Source organism: Monodon monoceros, unplaced genomic scaffold (genome assembly GCF_005190385.1).
Source record: "Monodon monoceros isolate NGI ecotype Baffin Bay Population unplaced genomic scaffold, NGI_Narwhal_1 Super_Scaffold_3, whole genome shotgun sequence".
In the NCBI taxonomy this organism is placed as follows: domain Eukaryota; kingdom Metazoa; phylum Chordata; class Mammalia; order Artiodactyla; family Monodontidae; genus Monodon; species Monodon monoceros.
The window spans coordinates 70,907,644-70,931,017 of NW_021703780.1; the positions used below are offsets into that span (position 1 = coordinate 70,907,644).

A 23,374-nucleotide genomic window follows, 5' to 3' on the forward strand; every position below is an offset into this window, starting at 1 on the left:
GGCTTTTCAAAATGTGTTGTGAAATACATGTCATAGTCAAAGTTCTTACTAAGATTTCTGGAGAAAAACTCCCAAACTTTGCCTAGTCCAACTGAGTTGCTTGACCAAAGCCTCTTGTTTTGAGGAGAGCTGAGCTGATGGGTTGGGCCATCTGACTCCACAAACCTGTATCTTCCTGGCCATTGATAGCTGTTGCAATCTTCTGGCTTTGTTAACTTATCCTGGGAATGCAAAATATTCCCATAATCAGCCATTTCCAAATGTCTTCATCTTAGAGTAGCAGCGGCAGCTGCTTGCTTTCTTCTTTGCAACTTTACCATCTCAGTAATGAATCTGAGATAACAAGAAGTGGGGTATGTGAAAGAGATGAGAGCCAGCAGTGGGAGCTCACAGACTCTGAAGAAAATACACAAAGGATTGGTTTTGGGACTGGAACATTCTTAAATCAGCTTTTGTTTGAAGCAGTGTATTAAAATGAGTTATAAAACTAGTTAACATCAGCCATTTGGATACTTGATGTAAGAACTGCCTGAGTTTTTCTTACTTGTTCCCCCTTTAGATTTGTGATTCTGTTGGACTGGCAAAACAGATAGCTTTGCATGCAGAACTGGTAAGAATCCAAGACACTTAATTATCCAAGAATGTTAACTAAAGTAATATAAGATCTTTCATATTAGCAAGTAAATAAAAATGATTTTGCTATGCAAGGTTAACAATAGATGCTATTGCTGATACATAGCATTTAGAATTTGGATAAATGGCTAACATTAGAATGTAAATTTTTGGTGTGCTTTCTCATATAAATGCAAATAATAATTTGAAAAGGTTACAAAGGTAATATTAATTGACAAGTTAAAATTTAAAGTTATTTCATATTTAATTCATTAGTTGTATTCATCTGGTCTTCAGGATCGCAGGGCATCAGAAAAACAAAAAGAAATAGAGAGAGTAAAAGAGAAGCAACAGAAAGAACTCAGTAAACAAAAACAAATTGAAAAGGTATGCAGTCCTAATGTCTAGATCTTCTCTGACTAGATATGATGTTTATGAAGAGTTTCCTTAATTCAGCACTGTGACTTTCATATTGGAATTTTCAAGTGAAGGTCTGTTTCTACTTGCTCAGCCACTTCATACATAACCAGATGATTCATAGCATAGTAGAAAAGGATGACATCTGTCTTCTTGGCTGCGCCGCACGGCTTGTGGGATCTTAGTTCCCCAACCAGGGATTGAACCGGGTCCCTTGTCTGTGAGAGCTCGGAGTCCCAACCACCGGACTGCCAGGGAATTCCTGACATCTGTCTTCTGATACAATGTTTACATTATAGTTATATTGACATGTAGTGTGACTTGCTGTTTAGCAAACATACTACATATTCCAGAAGAGGTTGGAAGGTTGTCTCTGTCAAAGTAGGTCTTTTGAGAGGAGATATATATATGGCTTTCATCAATGGTAGTTGTGTGTGTGTGTGTGTATACACACACACACACACACACATACATATATATTAGAGAGAGGGAAGGGAGGGGATGTGGAGTGATTCATTATGAGCCTTTTCTGTAGTTTATAATGAGAGATAATGATGGCTTGAATGTAAGTTGTTGGCCATAAAAATGGAGAAGAGTGACATGTTGGCTTTTATAGGCTTTCTAGAAAAGTGTCAAAATTTACTTTGGTGTTGCATTGGTTGTGTGTAGTCTTTCTTTTCAGTAAGTTGCCAGAATTATGCATACATATTTATGACAGAAGAGTTGAAGTGGCTCTCAAGTATGTATTTAACTGCTTAGTTTCCTATTTGATTGCAAACAATTAACTTTAAGTTTCTTTTCTGTCTTTTCCACTAGGACTTAGAAGAACAAAGTCGGTTGATAGCTGCTTCCAGTAGACCAAACCAAGCCAGTAGTGAGGGGCAGTTTGTTGTCCTTAGCAGTAGCCAGTCAGAAGAGAGTGATTTGGGAGAAGAAGGAAAGAAGAGAGAATCAGAAGCATAAACTTATCCTTACTTTTTGGTTGATATTCGCCCCCCACCCCTTTGAATTTGTTGACAATTTCTGTGGTGAAGTGGCACAAGGTAACAACAATGCTGAACTATCAAGGAGACTAAAATTTATATTTGCTTGTTTATTTTAACTTCATTTTTTAAACTATGACTGACCTTGATAACTTAGGTTTGCATTGATTTTTTTTTCCCCTTAGAAATAATATACTATGCAGTAACTTCAAATTCCACATGTCTAAAAGAAACCTGTTCATATCCCTGAAGTAGACTGCTGAGGAATTACAGTTGCTCAAGCCTTTTCTTCCTTCAAATTGTGAACTTATTACCTTGCATTGTAATTGGCTGTGACCATAAGAAATCATTTATTCTTCAGCTTCAGGTATTCATGGATATGCTCCCTCTCTTTCATTAGGAACAATTGCTGGCAGTGAGGAAGCTTTTGACTGAATAGGTTTAAAATCCTTATACAGATAATTCTACAAGTTTGCAAATATTTTAACAATGTTAAATGTGCAATAGAACTTTTACAAAACAATTAGAATAGAGATTTTAGACTTAAGGTTTCAAGTTGTGGCAGGTGGTACTGTTGATTTCAGGGCATTTTCTTGGATTGCTCGCATTTCTCTGATGTACTACACCTGATGCCAGTGGGAAAGAAGCTTAAGTGTCTTCAGTTCAAGATTGCTACAGCCCTTGGCATTTTATTATCACATTCTTAGTTCTCAGGTTGGGACTTGAATTGTTGCTGCAGAGCAGTAATGGTTAAAATAAGATTTTGGAATTTATTAAAAGGGATTTTTTTTTGTTCAAATACATTTTAGATTAGGATTTAACATGTAAAGATATTGTTACAGGATACATTGTATTTTCTGCATTGTGTGAAAAAATTTTTTTTGAAAATCAAGTGACATTTAGAAAGAAGTTCTATAGCAATTGTTTCCTGCTTAAAAATTCTCAGAATTTAGTTTAAAAATGTAATCTTTTAAATTTCAGACTGATAGCCCACAGTATTTTCATAATTCCATGTTTTTATAAAATACTGATCATCACTTTATATCCGTGAAGGCAAATAATATATGAGAATAGAATAATTTGCACTAATTATTGTAAATACTTGTCCTCTTTAAATAAGTAGAGTGAAAGGTCTAATTCCATGAAAGACTGAAAAGCAATTGAGTGCTTGTTATAGGAGAGTCAACCCAGGAAGGATTTTAACCTGGTGCCAAGGTTAAAATGACGTTTCTCTACTGCCTAATTCTGTGTCAAAACTTTTTTTTTTAACTTGGATTTTTAACATTGCTGATAGAAATTATGTTCCTGTGTTTCACATGTAAAAGTATATATGGCCAAGTTAAATACATTGAATAAAATATTTTACACAGTCATGCATTTAAAATTTTCAAGAGATTAGCCACTAAGACTAATTTTACAAGGGAAAAGCCTTTTGTTATTTAACATATAGTTTTTTCTTTTTAGTTCTGATTTAGAAATGGCATATAGTTCTCACAATATAGTGTGGGTGTTTCACACTGTATATACATTGTTTTCTGTAGGAATGGGATAGATAATTATATATAGGATCATGATTTTTTTTAGCCATGTGCCAAATGGGAATAATGATTACTTAATCATTATTTTGAAGCCTTATGTTACCAAAACATATAGTAAAAAAGTAGAAATTTATGGAATACTTTTTGAAAAAAGTTTATTTTGTCCTTGCTAAAGGGAATGCTTTCACAGTAGTTTGTGTATCATTCCTTTTGTAGAAATTGAAATTTCTTCTGTGGTCAGCATTTGCTTAGTCATGGCGGTCCTGCTTTTAAGACCTTTTTGAGAATTAGTAAGCTTTTGTTTCAGTAAGTCTTTTACTATAAAGTTGTCACCTCACTTAGTTCAGGTGTAACTTGTCAGCCACCGTGCAGGGAAGGTGGTCAGCATTAGGAGGCAGTTTTACTAGGCTGGTGCTTTGCATGGTAGTGTACCACAGCCCTTGGTGAGCACTCTGGGTCAAAGTGTAGGCTAAAATTAAGGGTACTGGCAGACTTAGGGATGCTGGACCGACTTGTGGTTCCTTTTACGTCATGTTTTGATAGGAATTTCCACAATAATACACCCATGTCTATAGGTCAGACCAAAGTGCTTTCCAGTGCCAAATAGAAGTTATGTGTGGGTTTAACAATTTTAGATGATTCAACTTCTGTTCCATTACTGTAGGACCATAGAACAATTCCATTACTGCAGATATTTAAGGATCAACTTTAATAAATTCCGTGTTTTGTTTAAGGAAGGCTCCCCATGGATTTCTGTGTAATGTTAAAGCTGATCTTTGTTACCCTTTGAAATCCCTTCAAGCTTTTGGATGTTTTGGTGGTGATTGAATTAGATTGAACTTGCACCTAATGGTTTTAGAAATTAACAAAACTGATTCTTTAAAAGGAAAGAAATTAAGTCTACTTAATTCTGCTAGGCACTCTTGCTACCTATGTCAACAGTACTTTTGTAACTATGGTAGTGAAGTCAATAGATAGGAAACTGATGATTCCTTCCCCCTTGTAAAATTGGGAAAACTTGCTAACAAGGGACTAAAACTGTTGCCTTGAACACAGTCCCCAGTCTAGTTTTTGCCATGTTTACAATGATTACTTTGTGTTTAATTTCAAAAGAATTCTCAGATTCCACAGTCTAGGGGTGGTAAATTTATGTTACTTTTATGCTTGAGGAAAGGATAGTAGGGTGTGCATACCATTCTACATAACATATAATCATATGTGGTAAAGGCATCTGAGTTAATTTTGAGTTATACATAGGAACTGCAAGTATTTAAGATTTGAATCTTCTTATACCTGCTGACAGACCCTAAGAGCCTGTGTTTTGTAAAACCTCTGCCACCCAAATTAATAAAATGAAAATATTAACATTGGTTTTGATAACAGCCTCCTAGCATTCAGACTGTACTTTAAATATTCAAACACACTGATTGTAGCAAGCAAGCCTTTGACTTTATTTTTATCAAGTTTGGCTTACTTTTCTTTCATGAGTTTTTTTCTTCCGTATTAATTAATAATACATAATAATTTGAAACTGGAACTATATTATACTTTTTAACTAATCTCTTGTGGCTGTACTCGTGTAATTTACTTAGGTCAATATGAGAACTGGGGATTAAGTTATAACTAATGTGCAAAACCACTTTGTATATTTGGTGATTTTGTAATGTAAGTGAATTGGTTCATATTTCACTGATATTGTTAATCATGCATATACAATTAAAAATTATGCTTCATTTCCCTTTAGAACTAAATTTGAAAAACTCGACTTTATGTAATGGTGGTATACATGTGGAGTGAAGAACTTATTTTTTCATTTCGTCAAAATAAGTATTCCTGACAAGGCTTCAGGAAATATGCTGTTAGGATATTTTTAATGTATAATAAAGTCCATGATTTTTTTATAGTCTTTTTTGTATGAAATATTTGATATATACTCTGAATTTTACTTCTCCAAGTAATTTCAAATGATGCTTATAAAACAATTGGACTTTTTCTTAATCTGTTATGATACTGTTATTACACATCTAACCCTATTGCAATTCCATAACAGCTAAAATGGGAAAAAAATGTCACTTATGGGGAAATAATACTAATTCATATCTAGTGACTTTTTTTCCTTTAGAAAAATTAAGAGAATTTTCAGTAATTACCCTAGACATGTTACAATGTATACTTGCTATGTTGGGTCCTATTCAAAGAAATTCCTGTAATTTAAAGGGTCAGGTTATTGTGTACACCAGCTTAAGTGGCTTGGGCCTGTAGTTTTAATACTAATGCATATTCATCCCCTGTGCTCTTTATGGTTTCCTGTAGCACTTACCAAGTTCTGTTCTTCTACTGGCAGTTTGTTTTAATTTGTTTTGAATTTTATAAAATGTATACACTTGTAGAAGGTCCAGGGAGTGGATGAAATTAACTTCAGAATTATGTAATTTATCTAGGTGCATGTATATCTTAAATATATTTGTGTATCGACATACATATAATCTAGCACCCATTTATAAACAGACACCACAATTTGATTTAAAAAAAATAAAAACTATTCATGCCAGCTAATTTTGCAAATTTTTTATGTGAAAACTGTATTATTAGTAATTTTAAGTCTGTGCTTACTGAAATAGTCTGTATAGCCATGAATTCCTACATCAGAAAGAAATCATATAACTTCAGTTTCCTTAAGAAAGACTATTTATGCTAAAAAAAAAGTATGCTAAGACTAAACATATAAACATCAAGCTATAACTGACTGGGCCTGTGGTCATCATCCTGCCTCTCTGTTCTCTCTGTTGATGTGCCATATAATGGTACACAGGTATGGCTGAATGAATGTCTTCTTAGTTTCTTTCCTCGCTTCCACATACAGAAACCTGTACTTAAATGCAGCATAGAATATATAGAAATAAAATTTTAAACTAACACCTATAACTGCTTCTATCAGTGAGCCCCTCCTCTGTGTCTAGTAGTCGACTAGGTTCAGTACAGAAATCATAAGCCATCATCCATTCGAAAACACTTGTAGTGATCACATTAACCAATAAATGGCAACCCTTAGCCAGGGTTTTGCAGAAAGAAGGAACGCATGTATCCCATTAATGATGAAATCGCAATTGAAGGTTCTCTTTCAATTAACTGAATTACCTCAGTAATGGACTCTGCAAGTAAACAGACACTAAGCTGGCCTTGGGACTTTTGTACAAGAACAGCTAATTTTAGGGTCATGTACTGGGGTCAATACTTTATTCATTGCAGTCACTAAGACATTTTATATATGTACTTCTCTATAAGAAGGATTACTGTTAATTCAGAATTATCTTGAATTATCAGAGGTAGCATTTATTATTTTGAGCATGTAGAAATGTGGATTTATACATTTAATGTAAGATGAATACAGCATTAGAACTGATGTATCTTAGTTAATTGAAATTTTTACTGTTTGGGTTTTATTTTTACAAAACTGCCTTTCAGAATGCCAGCCATCTGTTGAGAGGCTATGTTCAGAGTGACTTTTTAAAGAATGTAGACTGCATTGAGATTTTAGTTGCTAGGTAAAGTGATCAATATGAATCAATGTAACAAGTCACATTTTAAGAAAGACATCTGCGGAATTATATACCTTTTCATCCAGAATAGTTTGATTACCAGGTTCCTGTGAAAATTCCTTGTTCATAAAGGTCATATTCTTTGTAAAGGACATATGCCTTTAGACGATTGGGTAACGGAAGAAATGACATGAAGATGGGGCAGCGCAAATGTAAACGTCCCATACACTTCCGGATCTTGAGGCGGCACAAATGTTTCAGGGAGCGAGGGTTTGCTAAAATGAAAAACAGGCACATTATCCAAAAGAAAGAATTGCTTCATTTTTTAGTGATCTTTAGCAAATGTATTTTATACTTAAGCCACCAAGATTTTCATTTGCTGTGACTAAATGGAAAAGGTAATTGGGAAATAGCTTTCCACTTCTCACTGCAGATCTCGTAGCTGTGGTTTCAGAGCCATGTCATGTTAGAGTCCAAAGGCTGGCATCAGTTGTGGGTCTGGCCTGTGAGACCTAACGCTCCTACATCTGTGTGTATTAACCCCCTGTCCTGCCCCTTGGGGTCAGGCTAAAAACTAAAGATCACTACCTGTGGGGAAATTATATGAAAGAAATTCTTCTTAATTTGACTTATGTGCTACTGTGAAAGAATTTGATTTGAAGGGTCATTTAATATCCTCTGTAGCCTTAGATCTTAGCATTTTCTCATCCCTGTTTTTAGTGCCATTTCATAGTTTTTAATTCCTGTGTCTATGGTGTACCATAGGATCAGAAGAAAAGTATTATCTACCTATATAATAAATAATTACCTAACAGATTTTATCTATTGGGAAATGGTAGTAAGTACAAATTAAGTGCAGTTATAAATGGTAACATTTTTTAGATAGGAATAGTATTTTTCTTGGTTTCTTTAGGTCAAGCTTTTAACTGAAGAGAACAATGTTCTACAAAAGAAATAAGAGTTCAGTTAGTATTTTTTGGTAAGAATCGTCAAGAAAGAAAGATACTCACTCAAGATAAAATGGATTTCTGACCAGAGCCTCTGTTTTTGGAGCACAGCTTTCAACTTTGAACAGATCCTAACTTGATCAACATAATCAAGCATCACTCGAACAACCTTTCCAGAGAGATGTTGCAGCCATGACAAAGTTATTACTTCGCAGAACTGAGGAAGAAAATCAGAACTATGAAAGTAAATGGAAAACTAAGTATCTGTGGTTTAACACAGTAATCAAAAGAACACTAAACTCGGAGTCAAGAACCAAGGTTTGAAGTTCCTCATTTATAAACCAAGGTGTTGAACAAGAAAATATTTCTTAGCTCTAACATTTGGAAAAATATTTACTACCAAGTCTTCCAAACTTTATAAGATACAAGGGTTTAAAACAGACTGTTACCTAATAGCTTTTATCCCCTTTGGTTGCCTGCATGGCTGTGTGGAATAAAGATTACCTTTCCAGCTTCACTTGCATCTAGATGTGGCCATCTGACTAAGTTCTAGCCAATGAGATGTCAATGGAAGTGTGAGCAACTTCCAGAATGCTGTTAAAGGAAGAGCAAGGTGTGTGCTGCTTCCTCCTGCCTGCCTTCCTGCTGGTTGGACTGTGGATGTGAGTTTCTCCTGTGAATCATGGAACTGTCCAATTAGAAGTCTATTTACTCTCGCCTTTATTTATAGGAGAGGGAAGTAAGCCATCTTATTAGAGCCTCTCTTATTTGGGGTTTTCTATCATTCATAACCTATTCCCACTCTGATACTTGAAACGTATGATAGTTTCTGCCTTTAAGTAATTTACATGTCCTTACACAAGATGCCCATGTAAGAAGGCAAATAATACTATATGAAAAGTCAGGAAATAATACAAGATGACATATTGCTTAAATACCAAGTCCTACATTAATCATAACCTAAAAGTAATAAACAATATTAAAATATTTTCCTTTTCAGAATTGACTCAAAGTTCTTTCTCCATTTTATTTATATTTTCAGATTTTAATAATATGAATTCAAGTATCTATAGTGCATCTATTGTGTGCTAAGCACAGATCTGTAAGCTGAGGAAAGTGGTGAACAAGAGCTTACATTCATGTATTTGTGGGGGAGATACATAATCAGTAAAATATTAAGAATTTCAGAAACCGATAAGTACTATAAAAGAAATGAAAAGCATTAAAGAGAATGATTAGGGAACAGAACTACCTTAGGTAAGATGCGTAAGGAAGGGCCTCTTTGAGGAGGTAACACTTGAAATGAGACCTGAAGGGTGGCAGCTATTTGAAAAATCAGGGGAAGAGCTCAAGTTGGGGAAAATAGAAGTGACCAATTAAGTAGGGGGAAAATAGGAGACTGTGGTGTGATGACAGCTAAGAGAAAAATGTCTCAAGAAGAGAGTGGTCAACTATATTTATTGTGATCCTTTTTTCATCAAAATGTGACCAAAGAAATCCATTAATCAAATGTTAGAGCCAAAAACCTAGGGGTACAAGTATCAGGAACCCAGAAACATTTTAGCTAGATAACTCACTTCTTCAAAGAAAAAACATAACTGGTATATAAGGCTGCATTTATTTTTCACAGCCTTGTTCAGATGTTGCTTCATTTGTGAAACTCCCTAACTAGAGTTAAATCACTTTTTCCTCTGTTTCTATACCTTTTACATCTTTCTACTATCATGTTTATTTTATCATATATTTATCATATTAAAATCTTTCCCTCCATGAGCTTCTGGAGGGGATGGAGTTTTATCTTTTGCTGTAGTTCAGGGACACGGATAATGACTACATAGGGTGACACAGCCGATACTGTGCACTTACCATACTATCTTTGATAACTGTAGATGTCCAGCCTTCAACAAAAGTATAGAAAGGATGAACTTTGTCTCCATGAGGACAGTCAAAGCATCGCTCTGTGTCATACCCATAATTCAACAGCATCCTGAGCATGACTTCATCTTTCAGCGTGTATTGAAGTGCTGATGGGAAATGTAAAGGGTTGACTTTGCAGAAGTAATTAACGTTGGCCCCATGCCGTAGCAGCAGGCTTATCAGCTCATAGTTGCCCATCCTTAGGGCTACCTGGAGGCAGTTAACTGGGTCTTGATTAGGCAGAGCTCCAGCGCTCAGAAGCAGCTTAACTGAAGAGAGGTCACCATTTGATACAGCAAAATACAAAGCTGACTTCCTGTGGTCATCATAGTGTTTGCGAATTCTCTGGTCTAGCATGAAATTTACATCAAATCCAGCCTGGATGAGAAGTTCCAGGCATTTGGGGTGTGCTCCTGCTGCTGCACAATGAACTGGACTGATGCCACTCCGCTTAATGGCAGCAAAATCTGTGACTGGAACCAAAATCTTCAGAGCTCTGAGAAAGAATTTCAAAGTGCATTAAAAAATAGTTTTTGTTAAGATGCTGCATTGACCTGTATATGATTGCTTTATACTAGCACTGGATGGTATTAGCATCAGTTGGTTTTTAGACACCCCAACCAAAAAAAAGCATGGTCCTGCATCCAAAAACTCAGATACCACGTAAAGTTAAATGAAACTAAGGTATAGATATAAAACTCAGAATTACCCCAGTCAGTGAAACCTGAGGCTCCCCATATTGCCAAACGACCTGAAAATAAAATAGTTTTATGTCTCTTCAGGGTCTACAGAGGATGTCTGAATTTACCACTTTCTAGCTGGTCAAGAGTTTCTCACCTTTAAAAGGGGTGTTGGAGTTGTAGGATCAGAGGTGAAGAATATAAAATTCCCAGAAGCTGCCCCCCCTCCAAAACCCCATGGCTATTACTATTTCTATTATTTGCAATAATGTAGTTGAACTTACAACAAGTGGCCTCTGTCAGCTGCCACATGAATGGGCAGGTGGCCTGAATTCTTAGGGATGTTGGCATCAGCTCCATACTCTAGCAAGAGAGTCACAGAGTCTGGATTTCCTCCACTAGCTGCTTCAAGTAAGATGGAAGAAGAATCAGAGGCCTGACCAAGAGCATTAGCTCCTAGAAGGAGAAAGAGTGATGTTATGCAAAGAGTCTTTTCCACCGTATTGCTTAAGTATTCTTAAAAGTGTACCACCACTACCAAAAAGCAATTATTGAGCAGCTACTTTAGCAAAACACTAAGAATCAAAGACATAAAGCATGTACCTCCTGTCTCAGACAGTTTACAAACTAGTTGGGGAGAGAAAATGCTGTAAGCAGTCTCTAGGTTATAAGTAGGTTGGCTTTCAGAGTAATTTTATAAGTTACTTGTTTCTAACTTAAAAATCCCAGGAGAAGTAATTTTATAGAAGATGGTTTTATTTCCAGACCAGCATACAAAAGCTCGCTTACCTCATAACACACTATAAGATGGTCTAACAATCCTGTTGAACTATGTCACCATGACATCTAATGAAGATCTTAGACGGTGGAAAAGCGTGTTTGTTCTGTTTTAACTTGTTCCTAGGAGACTGTTCATACTAAGAGACACTAGCTGTTTTTAGTTGAAGATAGGGACTGCTGATAGTTAAAAGGGTATATTGTAGTACCCTGTAAGCTAAGTGCTGTGTGAGTGGTGTGGATAATAAGAGTACAGATACAGGCTGTCTTCTTGAAGATCTCGGGGCTGGGGTTGTGAGCAGGGCTGGGAGGTGAAGGAAGGAGGGAGGAATTTGGGGTCAGTTGTGGAAGGCCTCTCAGTAAAGGCTTTGAAGAAAGAGTAGCATTTGAATGGACAAAAGAAAAGGAGGACACTCTGGGCACCTTCACAACTCATATAAAAAAGATATAGTGACTTTAGTGTGGACTCCATAATCTTCAGAATATAAGGACTCTAATATTTATTGACTGTCTTGCATGTGTAAGCAGTAAGCCAAAGCCCATTTAAGGTGTATGTTGGCTCATCACAGTCATTTGTTCTTCTCTGTTCTTTATTTTGGCAATATCATCCACATACAAATTCTATTTCAATATATTATTCCTAATTTATATGGTGTCATTGTGCTTTACATGGAATGGCACTCTACTGCTGTTTCAACTTGGAGGAAATTGAAAGATCTTTCTTCATGGAAAAGATTATGATGAATCAGATCTCAGTCTTAAAAGCTCATATAGTTTTAGATGCAAAACTCCAGACTTAAGTGGAGTTGTACCGTAGGAGGAGAGATGAAAGTGACTTCAGTCTTTGGAAGATTATGTCCCCTCCTTACAAGTGCAGAATGGGGTACCCAAATGATGCCATTCATTGAATAATCCATCTTGAAAATGAATTCCTAGAAGACAGATTATCTTCTCTATGTTCTGGAAGGAATCCATAAAATGCTTCCTACAGAAGAATTCTCACTGTAGCATTTGATGAGGAATAATCCATTTTAGGTGGGTGTTCTCTTAGTGAAGGTTCTACATAGAACTATGAGAAATCTATTATATGCACCATGTTTTTTCTTTTACTGAAGAACTTACATTTTTTGCTAATACATATAAAATATATGTGCTGATTATCATCGCTCAATTAGATAACCCCTTCCTGCATATTTTTGTCTAATTGAAAAATTTGTAAATGGATTAAAATATTTTGAAAATTAAAAAAAAAAAAAGAATATAGTGGCTCCCCCAGAACCCCATTCCTAGAATGCATTAAGAAATGTCTAATAAGCCCCCATGTAATGAGTACTCACTATGTGCTGGTTTCTTTATGTATGTAATAATTTCTAAACTTCACAACAACCCTAGGAAGTAGATGCTAATATCTTCATTTTAAAGATGAAGAAACTGAGTTTCAGTGAGATTAAATTACTTCACCAGAGATGCACAACTAGTAAGAAAGGTAGTCGGGATTCATATACAGGTGGGCCAGACCCAGGTGCTATTTCTGTGATGCCATGTTGCCACTCTAGCAGTGCAGGGTAATAAAGTAATGTGATTTGGAATGAGACAGATGTGGGTTCAAAGCTTGGCTCTTCTATTTAGTAGCTATGTGCAAATGACTGTATAAGGGGCTTACCTAAGGGAAATGCTCCCTCACTGAGGTCAACCGATACTGGTTTCTTTGAAAGGTTAAGGATTTAAAATCTGTCGCCTCTCTTTTTTTTTTTTTTTTTGTGGTACGCGGGCCTCTCACTGTTGTGGCCTCTCCCGTTGCGGAGCACAGGCTCCGGACGCGCAGGCTCAGCGGCCATGGCTCACGGGCCCAGCCGCTCCGCGGCATGTGGGATCTTCCTGGACCGGGGCACGAACCCGTGTCCCCTGCATCGGCAGGTGGACTCTCAACCACTGCGCCACCAGGGAAGCCCTCTCCTGTTTCTTTATATTTTAATCAATGATCTACACAAAAGGTTGCTCTTTTTGTGTAGATGAAGGATCCAGTGTTTACTTTGTTATTCCAGCTAATAACTTTAGACATCTCTGGTATCACTCATTTAAAACATCTTACTTAAAATGTCTTACAGCCATTGATTGGGAACTAGCCTCCCCTATATGATAGGAAAGATTTAGGTAAGTCTAAAAAGCAGAAAGTTGTTCTTAAATGTAGGAGTCCCTGCAGTCTAGAAAATTGGACACCAGGACCGTCTATTGTTAGAGAAAGAAATAAGACTTCTGGATACAAATGGGGAGGAGAATAAAGAAGATAATTCTAATATTGGGACTTTATTAAATCTTGGTAAAGATTTGCTTCTTCGAAAAAAAGCTTTAGATATTACACTGCTTCTTCTAACAGTGTCATCAGTGAGGGTCTCCTCAAAGACAGTTCTCTGAGCTAGGATCTCTGCCAGTTAAACCAGGATCTAAGATGGCCACAGCTATAGCACGGGTGGCAGGGGAGGGCGTGTTTGAAGGGAAGTTCTACAACTGGTACCATCCCTGACCCTCACTTTCCTCAAGGGTAAAATGAGGATAATGCCTACCTCACAGGGTTTGTAGAAGATTATTTGAGATAAAATAAGTAGCTTAATACCTGGTGCTTAGAGAGTACTCAATACATATAAATTGCCTTCCCCTTCTCTCAGAGTTTTGTTTATTACTAGAGGGGAGAAGTGGGACCCAAAGAGAAGAAATCAGGAAGAATTTCCTAACAACTTAATTCATCTGGTAACAGGTTGGACTGCCTCATAACTTAGCTTAAGCAGAGACACGTGAAGGGGATGTTGTGGAGTGTTTCATTCTATGAATCTAGAAAAGAACACCACCACACAAAAAATTAAACAAAAAACAACCATCCTCTTAACATGGTCAGGGTACATTAAATAAAAGAGTAACCTGCATCCTAGTAATTTTAGGGAAACTGCTTCACAGCAAATAAGAAATATTCAATCCCTATTTTAGGCTCTTTCAATAGCTAATATTAACACACACTTCAATAAAATATTAAGTTAGGCTTAAATAAAATGTTAACTTCTATTACACTGAAGCTCTCCAGAAAGAGGAGAATGCTTAGGTCATGTTATCCTTTAGTAGTATGCTGACTGTATAGGAAGATCTTGCCTTTCTGCAGTAATAGTTCCATGATTTTAGTGTGTCCACTTTGGGCAGCAAGAGCAAGAGGAGTGAATCCGTAGGAGCTCTTTGGGTCAGGGTGGGCCCCAGAAACCAGCAGGAGCTTCACTATGTCCCGTCTGCCCAGCCTGGCTGCTTCGTGGAGAGCTGTCTTCTCGTTGGCACACCGCAGATTGACATCTGCTCCATGGCTGATCAGCAAGGCGGCCATATTGTAGGAGTCCTGTAGAACAGCTGGGAGATTAGAAGTGAGGGAGGCATCATGTTCAACCGGAAATTAAGGCCAGAGTATCAGATCAGCTAGTTTCCCTCAGGCTTCTTAAGGAGTTCTTCCTACCTATCCCCCATGTACCAGCATTTGGTGTTTAGGAAACGGATTGTAAAATGAGGCATATATCAAATAATATTAACAGTGTTTTACATCAATAGGCTATTTGCTTTTCTGTAAACCATGACCAATTATTCATTGTCTGTTGGAGGCTTATGTAGCTGAAAAACAAAGTTTTCATTTATCATCTTTATGTTCTCAAGAAAATGGGAACTTAAGTACCTAGTACAGTCCTAGAAATGTTTGTAGCTGCTTTACATGAGGAAAAACAAAAACAGCAATAATTAGGAAATTATTGTTAACCTCACATTTTGTTAACCAATATTCTCTAATTGGCATTTCTGCATTTCTGCTGTTAATTTGCATTGGATGATAATCTTTAGTCTTTCAAGATTCTAGAGCACCTTAATTTATCCATCTCCCTATCCATTTGCTAATTGTTGGCACCAGCTGTGTTTGGGGAATCTTGCTAGGTGTTAGACACTGAATCAGTATGAATTCTGCTCACAACCATTTATAATGTAATTATATAATTATATATAATTATAGCCATATCAAGGGCTATAACTGCACTAAGACTAGGAATATAGAGCGCCAAGAGTGTTGGGTCTTTTGTAATTCATTGAGCTGGCACTTTGTGTGCTGTTTCATTCTGGAAAGATGAAACATGTCCTTTGTTTTAGGAAATAATTTTCTAGACTTGTCTCATTGACGGTATATTGCCTCTATTTTGTCTGTTCTCTTTCTACCATTCCTGTTACTCACAGGTTGCTCCTCTTCAGTTATCATCCTAGTTCTCTTAGTTATTCTTCTTACTGATTTTTCATTTCTTATCTTCTTCTTCTGGAAGCTTTCCTAACTTTATCTCCTTGCATTTGAGTTTTTTAAAATTTCTGCCATCATATTTTTAATTTTCAAGAGTGTTTTCTGTTTTGTTCATTTTTTTTTTAGTAGTGTCCTGCTAGTTCATTAATTTTCATTGATTTCTCTGAGGAAATTAATGATAATTTCCCCCTACCTTTTATTTTCCCCTAAATAATCCGTTTCCTCCAAGTTGTTTATCTTTGTTTGTTGAAGGCTTTCCTCAGATAGTCCTTGGATGTCTGCTCATGATTAAGAGCTGGGGACTAAAAATCTGCCTGGAAATTCTAAACATTGACTGTGGTCTTAACTGTAGGTTAATATGCCTGGGCTATTTGTTGGGCAACCTCCAGTTTTAGTATTTTTAGTTCTTTCTCTTTGAGCTGATCAGATTCTCCAAAGAAGCCTCCTCTTGGAGGGAGAAGTTCTAGCTGCCGGCTTTCTAGAATTTGGTGAAGAACTGGGAGATCTCAGCCTATGTGCTTAATTCCTCCAGTGTTTTCAATCCAGTACTCTTGCCCTTGCCAAATAACCCCCAGTCCAGAGAGCCTTTGCTCACACTATTGAGAGAAAAAACTTCCAAAATTCTGCTGGGTGGGGAAAGGGTCTGACCCAGCAGGGTGGATTGAGAGAAGTGATCTAGATACCTGACTACTTGTTTCTTAATAGTTTTCAACCAATTTTTCTATTTTAGCTGCCCATCCTTCATCCCTGCTCCATGAGGTAACTATAGCCAACAATTTCCAGGCCTTTTGATATAACTGTGCTGGTTTCTGGCTTTCCCCACTCCAAGTTAAGATTTGGCTTTCTTGACACTTACTACTCATCCATCTGCTCTTCTGATTTTTAAAAATCATGTTATTGTTGTCTCCTCTTCCATTCTTCCCATTCTTTGTATCTTAACCCTTTAAAACACTTGATGAACTGTAATCCTCCTGAAGACTCAGGAGGCAGCAGAATTACTCATTCGTATTTAATCTGCCATCTTTACCCAACCATTGGCTGCTTCTTCCTACTCTGCTCCTCTCCTATATTTCTTATACCAGAATTAACTTGTTCAACTGAGGTACCATGTAAAAATGATCAGCTCATAATTGGGCAGAGACTTTCCCTCAGGCCACCTCACAGGCCAGCCTATATAAAGCTTTTTGAGGGTCAGGTACCCATGTGTGGTTATTTAGCACCAGAGTGACAGTGCTACAACTATGCACAAGAAACTGCCTTTGAAACCTGTGGGCCTGGAGGACACTCAGAGCCACAGACTGTTCTCCAGAGCTAACGTGTTAATTTACCTGTAAGAAGAGGAGAATTGCCTTCGACATTCTTGGCATTTGGATTGCAGCCATTGAGAAGAAGAAAACAGACATTTTCTAAGAGGCAATTGCTGACAGCCAAAAAAAGTGGTGTTTCACCATTGTTGGTGGTTTGCTCCCACACACTGGGTTTTGAAGCTGAAATAAATCCATTAGACCACACAGATTAAGATACAGAAATAAATTTTAAATTTATTTCTCAGAAGCATCAATAAGAGTTATAAAGGGAGTTTACCGTTCAGGGTTATTTCCAAAATGTTCTTATTTAATTGCACTGCAGCCTTATGGAGAGGAAGCCAGCCTATCTCATCTGCTTCATCAAAAGCAGAATGGTACTTGGTCAACCCTGACAATACATCTTCCTTACCTATTAACAAGTCAAATGAGAACATATTCACATTTGGCACATATACAAGGCAGCCCATACTGCTTCTGAATTCCATCATCAAGGTTAGTGCATGAGACAACAGTATTTTAGCACTACCTTTAATGAAAGACAAATTTAAATGGCATAGGACAAACAAGCAGTAAGGCCTTTCATCTAGCATTCCATACCACCTGGACCTGTGAATACCCGTCATCTTGTTACATACAGAAAACAGCTCTGTCCACCGAGGAGCCCAGGAGCTGTTTGCTAAGTTTTGCTGAAGTAGTTTCTCCCAGGAAAGGCCCCATCAGACTCTTGACAATTAGCTGTTGACCCCATAGTGTTCGGCACTTGGGAGATCCTGCTTCTAAGCTTCCTGAACTTAGAGGGGAAATGCTACCAGTTGTCACCATTACATCTTACCGTAAGTTGAAGGGGATAGAATAGGAAGAGTACTTAACTGTCTCTATTGTTTCAACTATCCTCTTACAGTCTGCAATCAAAAAGCTGCAGAGAAAAAACATATGAATGTAATTCCAAAACTGAGGAAAAAACTAAGGCATTTGATAAAACAAAAGGAACGGGTAAAGGCAATAGTAGTTAACGAGGAATGAACTCACATGAGGCAATGACTGAGGCATAATAGAAATACTTCAAAACGCAAGAGGGAGGAGATAGGGGATATATGTATATGTATAGCTGATTCATTTTGTTATAAAGCAGAAACTAACACACCATTGTAAAGCAATTATACTCCAATAAAGATGTTTCAAAAAAAATAAATAAAAGATATATGTATACATATTCAGAAAAAAAAAAAGGAAAAAGAAAACGTAGTATGGCCCTTAATGTGTTCCAGGGAAACTCCCCTCCCATGTGTCTTCCCTCATCAGCTTCTTTAGGGCAAGAACTTTGAGAGCCTGGATTACAGTTAGCCTTCAATCAGTGTCTGCTGAACTGAATCAAACATGCCTAGGACTGAAATGTCACATTGTCACATGGTAAAATTTAAATGGCCACTCTATAATGTCAATCAGTCTAGCAAAAATTATTATTTAAAAAAATAGTAAATAATCATGGTGTAAGTTTTAAAAAATATTCATGATCAGAATCTGTGTTCAAAAACAATTAGTTTTTTAAAGTAATATTTCTATTAAAATATTTAAAGTTTTAAAGCTCAACTTATATTATTTTAAACTCTAGTAAATAAGGATTGTCACCTTCCCTTTTTCTTTGATTATTCAATGAACCCAGCTTGAAAAAAATAAATTCCCTTAGACAATCTGTCCTACTTAAAATTTAGTCAATCTCCCTATCTTAAAGTCAACTGATTAGCAACCTTAATTCGATCTGCAGCCTTAATTCTCCATTGCCATGTAAGGTTACATATCCACAGGTTCTGGGGATTAGGACTTGGGACATCTTTTGGTGAGGGGGGCCTTTATTGCTCCTGTCTCAAGTATATTCTATTTTCCTAATTCCTTCAAGTGCCTGATCAAATCAGCAAGCCTTGCTAAGTATCATACAATTCTTGCAAGTCTAATGACTGAAATTTATAACTGTAGTCAATTTTAATTTCTTTGAAACATTTCAGTACTCTTAATCAAAATCTCTTATGCCTTTCAACCTAAAATCATGACTTCAAAGTTAATCACAAGGTTTAATCACAAGGTTAATACAACAGGTAACCCAATGAAATCCAATTTATTTACAAAACTTTTAACTATTTAAAGATTATTCCTAAATTTAACATAAAAGTGTAGGAATAGTGTAGTAAAGAATGCAGACTCTGAAGCCAGGCTGCCTGGCTCATTACTTACTAGCTCTGTGACCTTGGGTAAGTCATTTAATTTCTCTATGCTATGCCTCAGTCGCCTCATCTCTAAATGGGGAAAATAATAGTACCTACCACATAGAGAGGTAATGAGAATTAGAATTTAAATGAGTTAATACATATTTATGAAATGCTCAGAATAGTGTGGCACACAGTGATCACTCCATGAGTATGTTACTTAAAAAAAAATACTGTAGGTTTGATATACTCCAACATCTCTGTATTTAATTACAAAATCTCTTGGGGTTAAAACACATTTATCCCATTTTACCTCCATCAGGCAAATAGAGGTCACCACCTCAAGCAAATGGGTTTAATACCCCTGAAAAATAATTGTAACTACTCAGGGGCTTGAAGTTGCTGATCACCCAGAGAGCATTTGACTAGCTGTGCTTGGCTGCAGACAGCCCATATCCAGGGCAATTCTCTTACTCCACTGAGGGATCCATGGGGTCCTTTTCTAGTGTTGTCATACCAGAACTCTGAGTTCACACCCTTCAGAAGGGGTTAGTCTCTTCTGGGTTTAAGTTTACATAATTACTCCTTTTGATTTGAATAGATTAAAGACTTTACCCTACTAAGGTTTCTGTGTCTTGGTTGGATTTATGCATTTCCTTAGCTCCCCAAAGACAAGATGCATTAGTGTTCTCTAGTCTTACATATCCTCATGTATTTCTTCTTTCTGATTTCCCATCTGCCTCTCCTCACCCATATTTGCTAGTAACCTCCTCCAACTATTTTCTTTCTTTTTTTAAATTAATTTTTATTGGAGTATGGTTGCTTTACAATGTTGTGTTAGCCTCCACTGCACTACGAAATGAATCAGCCATATACATACAGATATCCTCTCCCTTTTGGACTTCCTTCCCATTTAGGTTACCACAGTGCATTAGGTAGAGTTCCCTGTGCTATAAAGTATGTTCTTATCAGTTGTCTATTTTATACATAGTATCAATAATATCAATGTGTCAATCCCAGTCTTCCAATTCCTCCCTCCCCACCCCCTTCCCCTTTGGTATCCATACATTTGTTCTCTATGTCTATGTCTGTATTTCTGCTTTGCACATAAGGTCACTGATACCATTTTTTCTAGATTCCACATACGTGCGTTAATATACGATACTTGTTTTTCTCTTTCTGACTTACTTCACTCTGTGTGACAGTCTCTAGGTCCATCCATGTCTCTACAAATGACCCAATTTCATTCCTTTTTATGGCTGAGTAATATTCCATTGTATATATGTGTCACATCTTCTTTATCCACTCCTCTGTTGATGGACATTTAGGTTGCTTCCATGTCCTGGCTATTATTTTCTTTACTGCCTGATTAAATTCTGAATTATTTCCAAATTTCTCCTGTCTGGTCACATATCAAGTCTCATAGATATTCAGCTCCTTGGATTCTGACCCTCTCTTCTGTTTTTGTCACAACACTAGCATCGGTGCTTATGACAAGGCTCAACTGTTGAATACTTATACTATGTTGCCAATGAGATACCATTACCTCTCATCTTCAGGTGACTGCTGTGTAGTTTCCGGCTTGTGAATATCCTGTAAACTCTGTTGAATGATGAGCTGGGTGTCAAACTCATTGTCTATGTCTTCATCACTGGTGTAATTATCCATGTGAAATGCAGACAGATTTACTTTAAAGTCAAAATGAATTAAAAATATTTTTCCAGTTGTGAAAGATTATCAACTGATTAAAATTATAAATGAAATTCAGAAAACTAAAAAATTAATAGGATTGATAAATGAAAAAGTGCAAAATTTAGAACACAAAATATTCATTAAAAATCTTTTTGAAAACCCCAAACAGTTTTCTGAACTGACACAGATTCAACATAAATTAGAAGTTTTCCATGAGCAGCCATCTACTTAAAGCTTATTCAGGAAACACAACTTTTCATATAAAACTTAGGTCAGTGCCATTGTAACTATGAAAATGTTCATATCAATCTATTTTAAACTTGACTTATGAGTTTTTCTCATTAATTGTAGCTCTCACTCCAAAGAATATCTTTCCTACACGCAGGGGGTATAATGCTGAAAATAATATTTTATTTAGTTAGTAAATACTAAAAATAAACATGTTATAGGAATAAATGTATTCTCATAACATGTAACAGGAATAGTGGGAAAAAAAACCCCGATATATTTTACTAGGCAACATCTCAATGGTTTTAAAAGAACATTTCAGTTTTAGCATAGAATAGGTTTGATCACATACCAAAGACTTTACCTTTTATTATATCCTTTAGGACAGCACTGAAGTTTTCACTGTTAAGGATTAGCACATCAGAATTTTCATTTATATTTAGGATCTCCACTCCCGTGTAGTGACCATTCCATTAATAGCTTTACTATAAATACTTGATCATAAGACAGTCTGGCACATTCTCCTTGTTTTTTATATGTGGTTTAGCTCTGTTTGAAAACATGATCTCTTTTTTTCACTGCTGTATTCATTAAATTTAAAAGATTAAACATTCTATTCCTGGAATAAAATGCTTTTGCAGGGGGTTGGCCATGTGAAGTGAATTCGTTCTCTTAGGGCTCATGCACATAGACACTACAAACCAGAATCAATTTTCTACTTAAGAGAGGCCAAACATTTTGCACTGACTGAATTATCAAAAGTGACTGTCCCAATGGTCCTGATTCACTGGGATGCTGCACCTACATTTTCTTTGGATTACACAGCTGTGGCCTAAAATGTCCAGGGAATCCTAAGGAAGGAATAAAAGATAATAAAATAAGATAATAAAAACAAGATAATAAAATTTTGACTATAATTTTGTTTTGTTGAAATGTTTAAAAATTGTTAATATACACTAATACGATAAGTGCATACTAAATAATAAGAATAATAACTACTAAAAATAACAAACAGCCCACTTGCCATTTCCAATTAAATATGAAGCAGATGCCAAGAAGCATGATACCACCTCAAGTGTGTAGGATTTCCCTCCAGTCATCGAACTGCCTTTGCATGTCAATTCACTGCTTTGCGTTTCCTTTCCTTGTCACAGGGGTACTGTGAGAAATGGAACTAACGTTTTAAAAGTATGAAGAAAGGCGTTTCATTCTGAAATTGTTTCAACATTTTCCTTATTTACAATTTATTTATTTATGTATTTGAAATGTTTGTGTATAATCACTTCACATAGGTGAGTGGAAATTATTACTGAAGCTGATGAAATGACTTAACACTTGTGAAACAGATAATTTCTGATATTAGTTAAATTTTATCCAGTCTTCCTAAATCTGTTTTTCACATATATATCAAACTAAAAAGAGGAACTAAATAAAAGTTTCAAAGATTTTCCACATTTCTTTTCACGTTTTTCTTCCACAGATGTCTGTGACCTTGAGAGTCCATGTGGAAGGCTGTGCTCCAATTGAGACTGGTACATCAGGGAGGAGAACAATGCAAAGACCACTCACAAAGATCATTTAAAAGAATTACACCAAGATACTTGGGTTTTATAATATATATATTTTCAAGTAAGTGAAGGCAATTTTTTTTAACTTCTTTCAGATGTTTTCTTAATTTGTCCAATTTAGTCATCCAACTGACAAAGCAGAGCAACCCCACGTTTGATCCAGTGTTGAGTGGGTTGGTCTGTTTTCAACAGCATTGCAATGACAAAATTAGTCGAATGTCCTGTGGTGGAAAGAGTTCCTTTACGTTCACTTGTCTTGTAAAGAGGACAGACATAAGCATTCGACTTCACAATCTGAGACTTTTTAGCTTGAAGAAAAAGGAAATATATTCATTTGATAAAAGGAAAACAGCCACTGGTACTAAAAGAACAACTATTTATCTTGTAATAAAATGACCAGTAGTAAATCTAAGATCATGATTATGATATTGAACATTTTAAAGTTATTATTGTTGTGTTTTTACAGTTGGCATATAATTATGGTTGTGAAACAAGGTAAATGATTTCATATGGTGCATGATTCTAGGTCTGGAGGACAGAAATTGATTTTAAAGACCTATCACTTAGCAGGTATGAAAACACTCAAGAGGACTTGGGAGAGAAGGAGAAATTAGGGAAGAAGGAATAAGATACAGCATAGGTAATGGAGGAGATGCAGAAAA

At 36.3% G+C, this 23,374-nt stretch overlaps 3 protein-coding genes across 27 annotated transcripts in view; 1 reads left to right on the forward strand and 2 right to left on the reverse strand.

Annotated features, from left to right (window-relative positions):
• Positions 1-5,450, forward strand: part of APPL1 (adaptor protein, phosphotyrosine interacting with PH domain and leucine zipper 1) — a 31,634-nt gene extending 26,184 nt beyond the window's left edge. For 2 of the 5 annotated variants that reach the window (XM_029241720.1, XM_029241723.1), the window contains 3 exons: positions 560-610; positions 889-999; positions 1,846-5,450. In XM_029241720.1, coding sequence (XP_029097553.1) covers positions 560-610; positions 889-999; positions 1,846-1,992 — 309 coding nt within the window. In that variant the 3' untranslated portion in view covers positions 1,993-5,450. The remainder of the gene's footprint in view (positions 1-559; positions 611-888; positions 1,000-1,845) is intronic. The other 3 variants (XR_003796547.1, XM_029241721.1, XM_029241722.1) reach the window with 3 other exon arrangements.
• ASB14 (ankyrin repeat and SOCS box containing 14) lies at positions 4-22,289 on the reverse strand. 5 transcript variants are annotated; one of them, XM_029241725.1, is made up of 11 exons: positions 22,215-22,289; positions 21,509-21,995; positions 20,771-20,912; positions 17,301-17,939; positions 17,045-17,203; positions 14,552-14,797; positions 10,918-11,089; positions 9,903-10,449; positions 8,100-8,253; positions 7,164-7,364; positions 4-333 (listed from the first exon to the last, which is right to left on the reverse strand). In XM_029241725.1, exons 4-10 carry the CDS (start codon positions 17,644-17,646, stop codon positions 7,186-7,188), a joined length of 1,803 nt encoding a protein of 600 aa, XP_029097558.1. In that variant the 5' UTR covers positions 17,647-17,939; positions 20,771-20,912; positions 21,509-21,995; positions 22,215-22,289; the 3' UTR covers positions 4-333; positions 7,164-7,185. The 5 variants fall into 5 exon arrangements, with proteins under 5 accessions (XP_029097558.1, XP_029097557.1, XP_029097561.1 ...); XM_029241724.1 differs by lacking the exon at positions 4-333 and having other exon boundaries at positions 5,659-7,364; XM_029241728.1 differs by lacking the exons at positions 4-333; positions 22,215-22,289 and having other exon boundaries at positions 5,659-7,364; positions 17,301-17,434; positions 17,895-17,939; positions 21,509-22,006.
• DNAH12 (dynein axonemal heavy chain 12) overlaps positions 22,282-23,374 on the reverse strand; it is a 232,905-nt gene continuing 231,812 nt past the window's right edge. For 14 of the 17 annotated variants that reach the window (XM_029241697.1, XM_029241704.1, XM_029241707.1 and 11 more), the window contains one exon: positions 22,282-23,020. In XM_029241697.1, the coding sequence (XP_029097530.1) occupies positions 22,830-23,020 (191 nt within the window). In that variant the 3' untranslated portion in view covers positions 22,282-22,829. The remainder of the gene's footprint in view (positions 23,021-23,374) is intronic. The other 3 variants (XM_029241709.1, XM_029241712.1, XM_029241711.1) reach the window with 1 other exon arrangement.